The 16,551-nt window shown below is 35.5% G+C and overlaps 1 protein-coding gene across 5 annotated transcripts in view; it reads left to right on the top strand.

Annotated features, from left to right (window-relative positions):
- The window catches only part of Mgtor (nuclear basket protein megator), a 112,929-nt gene that overhangs the window by 49,455 nt on the left and 46,923 nt on the right, over window positions 1-16,551 (top strand). For 3 of the 5 annotated variants that reach the window (XM_069845483.1, XM_069845484.1, XM_069845482.1), the window contains exons 15-19: window positions 711-999; window positions 8,606-8,932; window positions 10,706-10,873; window positions 15,060-15,152; window positions 15,243-15,330. In XM_069845483.1, the coding sequence (XP_069701584.1) occupies window positions 711-999; window positions 8,606-8,932; window positions 10,706-10,873; window positions 15,060-15,152; window positions 15,243-15,330 (965 nt within the window). The remainder of the gene's footprint in view (window positions 1-710; window positions 1,000-8,605; window positions 8,933-10,705; window positions 10,874-15,059; window positions 15,153-15,242; window positions 15,331-16,551) is intronic. The other 2 variants (XM_069845485.1, XM_069845487.1) reach the window with 2 other exon arrangements.

Raw genomic sequence — 16,551 nt, 5'->3', positions numbered from 1 at the left:
CTATATTGAGAAGCAAGAAGAAAAATGGTATAACTACGAAGACCTGGATCATTGGAAATAATCATCTTTTGTCTAGCTGCTAGAAGACAAATAATCTATAGTCCCGTCGCTCTAATTTCCGGCAGCCAATCGCATTGCAGGTCAGCTACATTTAAACGTGTGCGTCTTGTGATTCGCTTATGAAGTCGTTATTCATTTCTTAAGGCTCGATAAATGCTTAATATAATCGCCCGCCATTTTGGCTCTTTCGTTGGCGTTCGCAGAAAGCACACGAAGAGATTATTTGCTCAATTACAGTGCGTTTGATTTATTATCATAGGAGCTACGACATGATAATGTTTAACGGTGTGGCAAATAGATTCCTCATATGGTAGCTCGGCAACGAAAGAACAAAAATGGCGAACGATACTACCTACCTAGACTTTATAGAGCCCTCACTTCCTAAGACGTAAGGAAAGAGGAGGAGTCACGCCGGGAATAACAGCGTCGCGACTATAAAATAACAAGTGTGATGTCATTGAAAAATAAATAATACAAATTGTATTTCAATTAATATCCTTAATTGACATTTACTCCACCTTTTTCATATTAATGAAAATTATAACCAAAAATTAACTGTCAGGAGAAATCTAAGTGATTAAATTTTCTCACAGATGTCACTTGTTTGTTAGGTTATGGGACTAATACATAGTATCTACATATTTAAGTAGTCTTATAACGTGTTTCAGTCAGAGCACACAAGTTCTGGTTCCCCCACAACAACAATTGGTTCACACAACTGGATCTGCAAGTGGTGCAGGCGTAGAAGTTCTGTCCTCGTCGCCCACCTCTTCTCACACAGACTACATGCCAGCTACTAGTTCTGCAGGTCCGTCAGTGGGACCCATACGTCAGGCAGCAGTGCAGCCAACTCAGCAGGCAACTGTTACAACTGTCACTGTTGGTCCTTCTCCTAGTTCACGTGAGGATCCACCTCTATCAGCAGCAGAGTCAACACAGGTATGTTACATATTTTGTTAAAGGCCTATATCTTGTTTTTTGATACTCGAAAGATTGCTGTTCTTGCTATTAGATAAATAAGTGAACTAGTCAGGGGTGACATTAGGGTCCAAATTGTTAGTTTCTTAAAACTTCGAATTTAAAGTGCAATCAGATTAGCTTCCTGTGCAGCACTGCAGTACAAAATGCTGCATGTCTCGCATGCTGTGGTTTGTGAAAGTGATGCTTGAAAAGTAGTGGCTACTAAACCAATTGTGTGAAATCTTTTCCATTCTGCATACATTAAGTTTCATTTAGCTCGAATTTTTAGGTGCTAAAAATCGGGAAAATATACGACAAAAAAGAAAAAGTATTTAATTATTTTTCAATTATTTTATGTGAATATAAACAATATGCAGTACTCACCAGTACAAATGATGCTGTCTCGCCAATTGCTTAAGAATTACAGTACACAATGAGATTCATCAAGTTGCCCATAACAAATGATTGGCGATTATCGTGGAACACTGCTTTGTACTGGAAAGATGAGTGCTTTGGCCATTGAGAAACAACAGGCACTTCCTAGAGACATGTTAATTATTGAAAACGAAAACAAAGGCAGCTGATGTTTATGAAATTATAATTGCTTCCTGAATCAGCGTTGTGATAACTTACAAGGCAATCAAACCTAAATGATACAGCAGTATTTGTGTGTGTTAGTTACAATACAGTTTTTAGTGGTGAAAGCTTTTATTGCTTTTGGTGAGAGAGCAGACTGCAGTTCCATAGGTCCACAGATAGGCAATTCCGAAAAACAGTTGCTAGTTGTCATGTCTTAAGCAACTGCACTCATTCAGGTGATGATTAATCTGAAAAGGGGCTTTTGTCGAAAATTTTGTGATGAAAACTTAATTTTATGTGTTTTTATGTGAATATTTGGAAATATGTATTTACATAAAAAAAAATTCAAAGTATGTGGTTTTATGTGAAATAAAATTTAAAATATATGCTCAGGTGACCTTGTCCGAATCTTAAAACATACTTACGAGTTTCTATTACAGGCAAATAAAATATTTATTTACTTAAGAATCCTGGTCCTAGTAATGAAATCTATGCTGACATTTTAGAGATAAGAAGCAAGGGCAAATAGGTTAAAAACTATAGGTATAGTCCATAGTGATAAATATACTAAGCATAACTTCCTTGAGCAGTAAGTAAAGCTGAATTTTCTACATAGTCTTACCATAAATTCTGTTACTAATACTTCAGTGAATTATGAGCACAGTTTTAAAGATATTTTAATGTCTTTATGATATATGTTACCTACAAGTATTCTGAACATTAAGCATCAATCACTTTTCAAAATGGCAATCTTTGGCCTTCACACAGTACTAAGTCTCTGTGGCTACTCATCTACTATATTATGTATAGTCTCTTGAGGGAAATCCGCCACTGCCTTAAGTTTCAGACTCTCAATATTCCAGCGCTTCTTTTGCAGACACGCTCCTCAAACACTGCCCACAAATTGTACTTCAGTGTGTTGAGGCCGAGGCTGCTGGTGGGCCAAAGGAGCAATGAAGTCTGGCACATTCGTCTTAAGCCACTCTTGCGTTGAATTCGGATGTGGGCTAGTGACGAATTCTGTTGGAAGCTCCAGTGTTATTGAGAAACAAGGTGTTATTTAAAGGCTTCACAGCAGAGTCCCATACAGTGTCCTTGTAGACTTTGGCAGAGTTTTTTTTTTTTTTTTTTTTTTTTTTTTTTTTTTTTTTTTTTTTTTTTTTTTTTTTTTTTGTTGAGAAATGGAGTTTAGTGGTATCATCATACGCCACTTCCCAGCAGGCAGGGTATTGACCTTTGACCTCTGAAAATCCTTGGAACTTTCTCACGAGCTCTTCTCAAGAGCTTGAGGCATAAACCTTGTCATTTTTCCAGACGAAAGACTCCTTAATAGTGAAGATTTTTTCGTCAGTAAAAAGAATCCTTTGTGCCCATTTTGAGCGTAATGCTGAACAAAGTATCTTGATTTAAGCTCCCTCTGCTGCTTCCATTACGGACTGACGAAGTAACTTGTGCTTCCCCAGTAAACTCTTACCCCTGGGTCACTTCTAAGTACTCTGGACATTGGCATTCCTGAAATCTACAATTCACAAGCTGGCACAGAGTGATTCCTGACAGCATTCCATCGAATACGAGCTGCCACTGTTGAACCAGGCTCTTGGTCCTCATGGTGCAAGGGCTATTGGCCCTAGATCAGCATATTTCTTGATCGTCCCAAACACAAATCTCCTACTGATTGTAAGTTTTTTAAGAATCTTGGAAATGTCAGAAGCTGATTTCTCTACCATATGAAATGCTATCACTGCTACATAATTTTCATAATCACCCACACCATGATCAAAACTTCACAAAACACACTTTCTCTTCTGCAGCTGAACTCACAATGACACTCTTGATGCTTTGCTGTAAGGGTGGAAAATAACCTTCGAAAGTGGTTATACATCCTTACAGTATTTATGGTAAGACTAATATAGCAGGGATGGTATCTCTTGACCAGTAGATTATGTTGTGGAGACATTTAATGAGGAGTTGGTGAGATTAAAATAGCTGTACAGGCTCAGAGGCATCCATTCCACTGTCATGTCTCTCTTTTGTATGTCCTATGTTTCTAACGGGTTTTATTCCCTCTCAAACAGTAAAAGACACCGTCATGAGGACTTGGTTCTGTTGTATGTTTAATGACAAAGTCCATCAACCTCAGTTAAAAACATAATCATAGCTTACAAAGCCACAGTTAAAAAGTAACTGTAGTTAAATTGTAATTTCAGTGCACCATTTATGATCACTGGTTAGCTGACATGTCATTTAACCCTGGTAAATTCTAATATGGTACATTTTTTCTACAAAGTGACAAGGAGAGCATCCACACCACTTCAAAGGTGATAGTCAATGTCTAGACTGGGCTCACCCTGTTCTACATGGAAATTAATTCTATATTTTCATGTTTCATTTGTTTGCCTTTCGGTTGTGTTATATTTCCTGGTTATTTTTCATTGTTTTTAGGTTAAAATCGTACAAAATGGACAAAGAAAGCGAAAATGATTATCCAGTGTATAGTAATTCCCCACCCCCCTGTATCTGTGTGGGATACATTCCAAAACGTCCTGTGGATAATAACAAACCCTATTGGTAGGTTGCTACTGCAGCACATGTCAGGACAGTGAAAAGTAAATAGTGGGGGTAATGCCAATAAAACAGTGTTGATAATTGATGTTACCACAGTCTATGAATATAGAGTGTAATTAATTCTAGATTTTCTATAAAACTCTTCATATTAAGATGATAAAGGTAAAGGTATCCCTGTAACATGCCATGAAGGCACTTGGAGGGGGGGGGACATGGAGGTAGAGCCCCATGCTTTCCATGACCTCGACACTAGAATGAGGTTGTGTGGTTGGCACCACGCTCTGACCACCTTTTACCCCCTGGAAAGACCCGGTACTCAATTTTATAGGAGGCTGACTGAATGTCGGGGCTGTTCTGAAAGTTTGGCAACGAGAAAAAATCCTGTCACCACCTGGGATCGAACCCCAGACCTTCCAGTCCGTAGCTAGCTGCTCTACCAACTGAGCTACCTGGCTGCCATATTAAGATGATAAGCACTAAAAGTGTGTATAAAATATGTCGAAGTTTACTGCTGATAAGGGAAACTGCAGATACAGATTCAGCACATAAGGAGGGATTACTGTATATCTCAACGTGAATCTTAAGATTTGACAGATTTAATTACTAGATATAAATGTGTAATAAGTTAAGCAGGAAAGGAAAAAATGGATATCTGCAAAAGAAAAAGATGAAGTATAGACTGCCAGGAAATTATTACTAATACATATGTGTATAATTCAGTGTCTCATACAAGGGAACTGTGTAATATCCATCCATAACCTCGCCTGTGATGTAGGAAAAGACATACTTGTACACCTTGAGTGAAGTGATGCTATTATATTGCTTGAATCATGAGTAATTCGTATTGCAGTTATTCTATGGATTTGTAAAGTGGTCCCTCTTAAAATACTGAAAATGTCTGTTGTATACAATCATAATGTTTTAAGTAGATGTTTCATGGGACAAATAGCATTGTTTTTGTTTGTGGGACCAAGTGATCCATCTGTTGCAGCAGAAATGACACGATATATTTTGATAAACAAAATCTCTCGTGAAATTTTCTGTCATCTCTGTCATCATAAGAATTGTTTCTTTCCACTGACAATTTCATCACCATCATCCTGATCCAAGTAATTTAAATGCAGTAATTTGTCTTCGAAATCATCAGCTGAAAATTTGGTTGGCATTTTATTTTACCACTAATCACTGGTTATTGCCTTTAACTGCTCGAGAATGGCCAGTTAGATTATTACCACTTAACTTTCTGTTCAAGTTCTAACTGAGATTGATGCACAATAAAAATACTTAACCAGAGATTATGTGGCAATTGTAACTGGTAGATACACTAACTGACATTGATGCATATATGATATGCAAAAGAATCCTGTTCCTATGTAAGCAGTTGCTAGAAAAAATTTGCATGTTTTATTTTGTTTAGTTATGGAATTCTTCTTATGTCAGGCTAGAAAAATTTTGGAAAGGTTTTATTTAACCATATCTAGAAACTAGAGATGAACAAAACTAACTGCTGCTCTCGCTCGCTGTGTTTGCTGCATTTGTCTTTCGAGTCTCGGCTCGTCATTCCCGCTGTGCTTCAAGTCTCGCTCGTCATTCTCGAAATAGCATTTGGTCGGCGTGGAAAGATTTCGTAACTCATCATTGAAATAAATAACATAAATGTTTAAATGAGACAAAAAGACAAAACAGAACAGTATCTTAGTTATCAAAATGTTCTGGTTCTATTATATGATACGACCTATGGTTATATAAATGAAAAAATAAAAAAATTCTCAAATAAATTTGCATTTCTAAGAAACATAAAACATGACGTTAATATCTTTTTACTTGAGATTGCACACTTGATCATAAACATATGAAAAGAAAATTCCTAGCTTTTTAATAAGGGCCTAGTAATTAAATAAAGACAGGGGAACGGATTATTATACACTGAAAGGTAGAGATGTTTCAAATAGGCTACTTGATTGTTTATACATATATAACAGTTTCCAAAGTAGATAAAAGTTCAGTCAGGTATATACAATGCTGACTTCGGAACTTGATCAAAATATCGAGTCCCAGAAGACTCACAGCTAGTCTTTACGGCTGGTATTCATAGTCGACACTTTCCATTAAAGTGTCCTTTGGAAGACGCAAATTATCACTTTTCCGTTGCACAATCGACACTTTGCTGCAAAGGATCACTTTGGATGAAAGTGTACTTCCGACCACACTTTGAGCCAAAAGTGTCACTTTGTAGAAAAATGGCAGACGTCTTGGAAGTTGTCGAATTATTTATTAGAACATGCGGGAAAGGTGGCACAATTAGTGGACAATGTAAGAAAGTGCTACATTAGGGATAGGCCTAAAGACAATCCCATGAAATTTTATAATGATATAGAATTTAAAAAAAACGATTCCGATTTGATAAAAAAACTTATTGAGATTGCTAATCTTTTCAATGGCATTTTTATTACGGAAACGAATTTTTTAACTTAAATAATATTAAACTAACTTCAATCTAATGTAGGCGTAACTATCTTAAATTAGCATTGCGAGATCTAAGGTGCCTGCTTTCTAAGCAGATTCGTAATTATATTAGGTTTAAAACGATTTTTATTTTCTCTGACTACCTGTATTTTGAGATAAGATTTATCTTGATGTTCATATAATCATTATTTTGATAATATATATTTTCATGCCGGTAAGCAATACATCTGATTGGCTGCTTTTGCTGAGATACTGTCTCTAGTTCATGTGCAGTCATAACCCCACCATGAAAAGAGATCTCATACCATTAGGCCTATTTTATTTTGCATTCTAGAAAAAATTGGCATTAAAAATATTCCTGAAGAGCACCCAGTAATGGAAACAAGAGAGAGAGGAAATAATAATAATAATAATAATAATAATAATAATAATAATAGCAGCAATAGGCCTAATGTGTTTATTTCATTCTTTTGACCTCTATTCACGAAAAAGACAAAAATGAAAATAAAGGGAATAAAACGCTATATCAATGAAGCAGGTACATATAAAAACTAACCTAATGATATAAATGAAATATAGACACAAAACTTAACCTACTCAGTCCAACTTAACCTAACTACATAAACCAATAGAAGATATGTACAAAATCTAACCTAACTATATAAATCAGTGGAACTGATACATACAAAACCTAACTTAACGATATAAATCAATGAAAAAGATAAGTACAAAACTTAATCTAACTATATAAATCAATGGATCAGCTATGTACTGTACAAAACCTAACCTAATTTCACCAGCAGTATCACTACCTATTTAATAAAATATTATATATCTGAACTGACTGAAATAATCTAAACTATTGGCACCGAAAACTAGAAACTGAAATAAAACAACATTAAATATATATTTTCTTTCTCGTGCGATAAATTAGGCTTCCAACTCAAATCACAAGCATTATAATCTGTGGGTTACACATTAATTAGTTATTGTTTGTTCACTTGTTTTTGCAAGGCATTGTGGGACTTCTGTTACCAACCAAATTGTAACTCTACACTTTGCTGGCGTAAAGTGACACTTTGTATAGTGCACTTCTTCAATTGTCTATGAATAGCACTAATATGAAAGAGTCACTTTCGTCAAAAGTGTCACTTTGGAAAGTGGTGACATAAAGTGTCGACTATGAATACCAGCCTACATCAAGGATGCGACGTAATACAACATTGTCGTGCAGGTTTTCAGCTTTGCGGGCTCTGTTAGTCTCGTTTTCTAGATCATTGTTCAGCTCTACTGGAAACATTGTTCTAGGACAGAGCAAACAACTAATGAATGTTCTAAACTTAACAGTCAGGAGTTAAAGATAATTACAAGTATTCTTACTGGTCACAGCCTTCTGAAATACTATCTTAAAAAGAAGGGAAAGACCAAGGATAATAATCTGTCGACTGTGTCTAATTAGAACAGAGATAGCAGAACATATTCTGTATGATTGTGAGGCTACAACTGGAAGAAGACAGATGTATCTAGTAAAGGCATTTTTAACTCCTGAGAATATTAAAAATGCAGCTCTAGGTCAATTTTGAGTGTCTGTGAAAACTTAAATCTTAAAGTAGGGTATATCACTGAAGTTCTTTCAGAATGCAGTGATGTGTGACAATTACAGCTTGTATGACAGTACGACCCTTTTACATTCCCATTCTATTCTTTGTCTGGAGATACTGAAAACCAAGCAGCCAACTAACTGTAGCAACATATTTAATGATAAAACACACATGTTAGGTCAATAATACAGTTTTCATTGATTTGATGAATTACATTAAAGGTGATATGTTACAGTTGTATGAACACTAATAAGTGTTCATACAACTGTAACATATCACCTTTAATGTATTTTAACTGTAGCAACATCGACTGTAAATTGAGATTTTTGCAATGCAGTTATAAAAAGAAACTTAAGTGTGTAATTATTTTACAGGATATAGAAACAGAATCTGATGATATAGAAGTACAGCAAATTCCAGGAGCTTCTTCCCAGCAACAACAGCAACAACAACAGCAGCAGCAGCAAGGGCAACAAGCTGTTGCGTTAGTGCTACCTAGAGTGGAACAACAAACATCCACCATGCAGACAACTCAGATGCAAGCGCAACCAATTGTGGAACAGTCTGTAGTTGTAGCCAGCAGTCAAGCCAATAGCAGCAACACTGTGACAACTACACAGGCAGGATTAAAACGTCAGAGAGAGACTAAAGGTGATAGTACCACAAGCAGAAGTGAGGACAAGAGCAGTGGACCTTCACAGGTATGGAACTCAGTTACCATATTTGCCAACATGCATGGGCGTATAGGACGCACCTTTTCCATGGACATTTTTTGGGGAAATTATATTTCAGTCTCTTATTTTCATTATATGAATATAGACCTGCAAATTTTTGCTAATTATAATTCAGTTTGTATTTTTAGTTTTCAGTATGTAAGACACGCCCCACATTTTAGACATTTTTTAGGGGAAAAGTGCTACATTCAGACCGAGAATATGGAAAATTGTTTTATGTCCTCATGAGATATGTCTTAAAGAAAAACTTATGTATGACTGTTTTCAACCATATGCTGAAAAATTCTATCTGAAATTTCAGCTTTGATTTTGAGACTGTTGCCTCATAGGGTTAATTGAATCAGTCATTTGTAAAACTACATGAGTCACAGAAAATAAGTTTCGAAAAAAAAAAAATAGAAAAAACTACCTATAGTTAATGGTTTTTCTGTTAGGTCTGTGAATTTTTTATAGGAGGACTGTACATTAATATATCTGATTTCAAAAGGATTGTATCTTAATTATCTCATTTCATATCACCTTAAAATATTTTTTAATTTCTTGGACTTAATATTGTTTTAACAAGTACCAATAACAACAACTCCAGTATCCTGACAAAATATGAAGTGTATTGTTTGTTGTAGTGTGAAATGCATTATTATGCAGTTTTCAATCAATTTATATTGTTATTTTTATTTCATATTCAAAATGATTCATATCATTCACAAATTAAATTTAAAATATCATAGCCGACTTAAAAAAGAGTTATTCGCGAGTAATTCATTTTCATACCGGTGTGTCACATGTTTAATGATAATGTATGAGTACAGACATATCTTTAGTTCACAATAAGAAAATAACATAAATTGCATATTATCCCTCCAAAAAAGACTGTGTTCTTGCTTTGTGATCTCTCTTCGAGGATTTTTTTTCTCTTTATATCATTCAGTTCTACAAGTTCTTGAAGGTACACAGATACAGATCTTGTTCAATTTTGCTTTCAAATGACGTAGTTTTATTAAAAATGTCTATTCTATCTGGTGCAGGTACTTTCATAGAACACTGTTGATTATTTTTTCTTGTGTTGAACTCTTGGAACTACACTCATTGTCCAACACCTTGACAAAGAAGTGCATGATAGCAAATGCGTCATGGCTCCATCATGGCGTTAAGCATTAAAGCCACATGAGTCAGAACTGATGTGGTTTTGAAAGAACTCAATATTTTAAGATTTTATAGAATGCTTAATAATGATCAGACTCGTGTTGTTTTGACTGGAAATGATGTGTCTACCCATAGTGCTTCGTGTAGTACCGATGACTCATTTTCGTAAAAATATGGACTCGTGTGGTTTTACAAATGACCAATTCAGTTGAATGATTAAGGTGCGCAACTTCTTTTAATTTTCTGTAAATGTGAGAAGATTCAATTTGTAGAATGGAGGAACCTTCCTAGCTCATTTTGTAAAGAGCTTCAAAATATTATATTGTTTCAGTTTAAAAAATTTGCATTTTTTAGATAATCTTTGCCTTTTTTTAATATAGCTTGTTGAAATGATTTTAGTTATGTATAATTATTTTTGTATGTGGAAACTAAGAGCAATGCAGAAGAGAGGGGGGATTGGAGAATATTGGGTTTGCAGTGAAAGACCTGCTCTTGGGCAGAGTTGAGATGAGTAGAATGCTTAATCTTGCCCCATCTTGCTAATACTGTTGATAATGTCACTGTTTTTCACCAAAATTATGTATGACGTATTTATAGGCAAAGAGACCTCGTGGGACTCAAGAAATGTTCCAGCCAGTACCATCTGAATCTGGTGTAGATGTAGAATATCAAGTTCCGACATCATCACAGCGGGATCATGAAGATGAAGTTATAGTAGTAGATTCTGAAGAAGATGAAGACGAGGATGGAATTGCAGATGAAGGAGTATGTAATGCAATTTAACTTCATATTGGTTTTTTTCTCTTAAAATTTAAAATAAGAGGCAAAAATTCGCTAAACTTGCCCTTCCAGAGTGGACTAGCATGACAGTAATGGTATTTTGTCATTTAAAGATCCATGTTTGTAAAAAAATATTATTGAGAATGTATAAAAAGAAGTACATGCCAGTTATCTTTGAAGTGGAAACATTGAAACCTTATTTTCAAGTGCATTTCCAATGTAATTAATTAATTAATTAAAAAACTTATCTCTTAGTAGTTACAGTTTATTAGACAAAAATCATAAATTCACTAGTGTTACATAATATAATAAATAGGTTCTAAGATATTACAGTCGACATTTTTGCTTTTAACGAGGCTTGCTGAAGTTTTACTTGCAAAGTAATATGCTTACTTGATCTATAATAAATATTATATTATCACGTTTTAATGGGAAGAAAATAAAGATGACATTGTATTGGTTAGATCTACTAATTAATATAAATTAGATATATATGCGTGTATATCATGAAGACAGGTTAATTAACGAAAATGATAAAATCAATATTGGAGTTAAAATGGCTGTACTATTTTTATTTTTTTACATAAGAGAATTATTTTCTGCTGGAAAAGAACATATTACTCATAAAGTATAGCATTATTTACTGTAGATATTAACATTACTTCCATTGTACATGCATTGTATAATATACTGTAGGATTTCACATCTTTTTACTTACATATCTTAATACTCAACTATTGCTGAGGTGGTTGTTGCATGTAATTTAAAAAATATTGGTCTAACCTTCAGAGATAAGTGAAAATATCTCCATAAAAAAACATTTAATATATGAGTCTCCCGAAATTTTGGAAAATCTTACTTCTCAAGTTAGACATGTCTGTTTCATTTATTTTAGTTCTGTTAAGTGAGGCCATTTTCTAAACATATGGTTCTTTGAGATATTTAAATCATATAACAGTTCTTCACTTCAAACTTTTTAAAACATACGAGGTGGTACCAAAAAGTTCCCGAAATGCCTCAATAATTGGATTTACACCATACCTGGACCTTATGCACCACCTCACCTTGTGAGTGTATACATTGCCTCCAGCGTTTCTTCTAAGTATTGAATGCCATCTGGAAATTCTTTTTTGAGAGCTTGTTCAGTATCTCCTGCGATTTTGCTTGAATTTCCTCAACTATCTGAAATGTTGACCTTTGAAGTTGATTTTCATCTTGGGGGAACAAAAAGGAAGTCGCATGGGGCTAAATCTGGCAAATAAGGTGGATGAGGAATTGTTGTCATTTTGTTTCTCCCCAGGAAATCTTGCACGATGAAAGCTGTATACAGCCTTGCATTGTTGTAATGGATAAACCAATTGCACGTGCGCCAGATTTCTGGACATTTTCTCCTCACATTCTCCCTCATCTGCCTCAAGACGTCACGATAGAACACTGCATTCACTGCCATAGCAGGAGGGACAAACTCCTTGTGGATAACCCCTTCAGTGTCGAAAAAACACACGAGCATGGACTTCACATTGCTCTTAATTTGACGAGATTTTTTGGGGCGTGGCAAAGATAGACTTTTCCATTGAGAAGACAGCTGTTTGGTTTCGGGGGTCATAGCTATAAACACAACTTTCATCACCTGTGACAGCCTTAGAAAGAAAGTCTGGGTCATCATGAAGGTGATTCTGAAGATCTCTGCAGACTTCCAGGCGATGCTGTCTGTGTTCAGCATTCAGTAGTTGTGGAACGAACTTTGCTGCATTCCTTTTCATGTTCAGTTCATCGGACAAAATCCTCTGGCACTTGCCATACTATAGTCCAACAATGTCGCAGACGTCGTGGATGGTCTGCCTGCGATCTTGCATGATCACAGCCTGAACAGCAGCGACATTTACGGGTGTAATGCCAGTTCATGGCCATCCAGAACGATCATGTCATCAACCAATGTTCGGCCATTTTTAAAATGCTTGAACCACTCGTAGGTTTGGGTCTGGTCTATAGCATCATCTCCAAATGCTTGCTTTAACATTTTATGTGTTTCTGCAGAAGTTTTCCTGAGTTTGAAACAAAACTTTACACAGATGCGCTGCTTCCTCAAATCTGTCATTGTGAAATCACATTGTTAGCAAAAGTAACAATGGAAAAACGCTCACAAATACTAAATGCTTCCACTCAGAACGAAGCTGCTTGGCACACTTGACTCACAAGAGAAGTGTGTCACCTAGCAGCGTTTTGTCGTACTAGCACTTGGTCATGTGCCACTTATGAATTTCGGGAACTTTCGGGTAGCACCTTGTAATATTATGTAAGCAGTATCACTAATATTGGTAACATTTTCTTGTTTACTTTTCTTCTTCCTAACAGTAATTTCCCTGATGTGCTGAAAAAAGGAAAAATTTTATTACTAAAGCTCCTTTTGACAGTACAGTAACATATTTTTCAACTTCGTTCCACACCCCATATCCTTACCCAGTGGGAATTGAATACATCACTCACCTTTCTGGCACCACATTCTACGTGGACATGACATTGCCACACATACATATATTTCTTAACTTTCCTTCTTCACTTATCTGCCTGCACATCCTCGAGCTGACTGTCTGCCATTGGAGTTATGGAAGGAGTAATGCTGTTATTTGCAGTGTCACACTTGGGCTTTGTACATTCCACATGCTTTACCAAAGATTCAGAATCTTTCTCTGAAACCACTTTTTTTTTATAAATTATTTTTATTTTCATTTAGTTTGACTTTCACTAAAACAATTGTTGTTATGCTTGACTGTTAATGCTCCTTTTTTGGAGAGTGGGGTTGGAATTGTCATTTTGAGTAAAACCATTCAATTATGGCAGTACAGCTGTAGTTGATAAAGGGAGGTTGAGATTTGAAAAGTGCTATTTCAATAAAAGTGCTACCAATACCTTACTTTAGAGTTTGGAGAATAGATTCAGCACACTTAACTTACGACACAGATGGTCACTATTTTTTCCAAAAGAAATTGTAGTAGAATTTCTTTTTAATAATTAATCTTAAATGGAGGTTGATTGACACTAAATAGGGGTTTTTTTTTAACTAATTTCGGCATCGTAGCCTGAGGCTTATTGTGCCTAGACACACAAACTGCAGGACTCCCCCGTTTACTGGGTCAGGGTACCCAGGGACCACTGTGAGACACCATACACACTGGGACAAAGGACAGTCCCTTTGAAAAGATCCGAATTAAATCCCCCTGATTTCACGACTGGGAATCGAACCCGGGCCACCTTGTTCAGGAGTCCAGCATGCTACCTCATGCGAGGAGCCAGACAAATAGAGGTTTGCTATTTTTGTTTCAAAAATTGTATTTTGAATACTTTTGCAAAAATTCAATTTATTGACAAAGAAGCTACAATAACTAAATTATGAATATAGATACTATATAAAAAGAAGTAAAATATTATGGGTAAGCTGGGTATCAGTCATGTCTTCTTCTCATCATCTCGGATATCTTCGTATTTGGATTTTTTTTTCCCCCATTTCACGAATTAAATTAACTTTTCCCACGAGAGAGAGCATTTTTATGGCAGACAACGTACCTCATAAATCAGGTGTTTTTGAGTCTGCTCTTCTAACCATAACAATTTGGTCTGGGTTTTTTATCTCCTTTTCGAAAACAAGGTGGTCCTTCGAGATTTGTGGTGGACAGAGACTGTTGAGCTGGTTTCCTCTAAGTACAGTAATTCCATTTCCCCTCATATTGCTTCGCTTTATCCATATCACAACTGCTGATAACTTCTGTAGTTGAAAAGGACGTTTGATAAAGAATGACTGTTACTTAAGAATGCCACATCAAATTAAAGTATTTGCAGTTTCGGTATTATCTTTTATACTGGATGGACAGAACCAGAATTTGAAATGTAACTGAAGTAACTAACTTCTGTATAAATGCTACACACGCTAAAGGTTCTGGAGTTATCAGGTGGATATTTTTATTGGCTATTTTGTTTTCAGACAAATTATTACATTTACTTACTCTCGTAATTTAAAATTTGCATTGAACCGAAGTAGTATATTACCAGTGGCATTAAGTAGTGGAGAAGCACGTTAATGTCCTGTTTCAACCATTCTTAAAATGAAAATATATGCTGTTACCACATGATACTATGGCTTCAGAATTTTAAGTAGTTATGATTATATTTTAAGGTCATTGAAGAACCAGATGATGGCCCTGAATTTGAGGAGGAAACAGACAATGGGGAGAGCTATGAGGTTGAAGGTTATGACAGAGATGAACAGGTATCTAATGTTCATTGTGTATAAACTTATATTTATTTTATATATTCCAGTTATCATATGTGTTACAAATTATTGTTTCTCCCCTTTCAGGATTTAACTGCCTATGATGAAGGTGAGGGCCCTGATATTGATGAAGAAACTGCGCCTGACCAAGTCAACAACGAAGTGGAAATCATGGGTAAATATTAGTTTAAAAATTGAGCAGTATCTGTACATTTTTTTCTTTGGCACTTTCAGATTATGAAAAACACTAATGAGTTATTACGGTAGAATTGCAGATAAGTGTGAAAGGCTGATTTGATAATATAAACACCAGATTTTATTATAGAAAGAATCAATCAATCAATCTTCTTAATGTATCCAGCTGTTTGCTGACAACATAAAGTCCACTATAGTCCACTGTAGTCTATTCCGTTGTTGTTTTATTATAGAAAGGAGAAAACAAAGTTTGTACCTAGGTAGTTGCTAATGAAACCTCTTACTAGCAATTATAATAATTGGTAAAACTTATTGAGATACAGAAAAACTATCTAATTCGAAGTACAGACCGATTATTTAGTCTTGACAGCGAAGCAAAAGAGGAGAAGTAATAGGAGTAGTCCGGAGAGTTCCGGAGTAGAGATAGAAGCGAGCCGTCAGTAAAGAAAGCTGTACTGGAAACACAACGCTCTACCGCATGCTTGGCATTCAATCGCTCTGAATGCAAATAACTAACTAACCTGAACACCCCTTGGTGTAACTTAATGGACTTGCCCAACCCAGGCGTACATTGTCGGCGACTGTCAGAACTAAAAATCGTACTGTAGCTGCAAACAAAAATTTGGCAGTTACTATTATATATGGAATGTGTTAAAATGATGTAAGTGATTTATTGTACAAAAAGTATTAAGTACAACAATATGAAATATGTATTACTTAAAATAGTAACTCAAATTGTTTTCCATCTTGCTTGTACAAATTCAGTGTTTGCACCATATGTCAGACAGCATTCTTCAGAACAATACAAGATTCTGTTTGTATTCATCTCCGTCGTTGTATTTACGAAACTTTGAACGTTTTATTGCACCGCACACAGGCACTCTCTCTCTTTATCTAATCGTCTAAACTTGTTAGATGGAAAATAAGACAATTAAATAATAAACTAACCCTGCCATGAATCGTTATGATCAGGATGATAATCTGGGTGTCGAGGTATTCAAGTGATAACACACACACACTCACTATAAAACACAACTATTTATTAGAACATGCAAAATAAATCCGTAGCACTTAACATTTCCTATTAACAGTGTGGCGTAGACCAAATCCAGCTAATTACCTTACATAGATAGTTGTTTGCCCACGCTGGCATCCATCTTGTCAAACAGCCTTGACATAACCATCACTCAACACACACATA

Source organism: Periplaneta americana, chromosome 14, assembly GCF_040183065.1.
Source record: "Periplaneta americana isolate PAMFEO1 chromosome 14, P.americana_PAMFEO1_priV1, whole genome shotgun sequence".
In the NCBI taxonomy this organism is placed as follows: Eukaryota; Metazoa; Arthropoda; class Insecta; order Blattodea; family Blattidae; genus Periplaneta; species Periplaneta americana.
The sequence above is the reverse complement of the archived record's forward strand: the minus strand, read 5'-3'. Positions and strand labels throughout refer to the sequence as shown.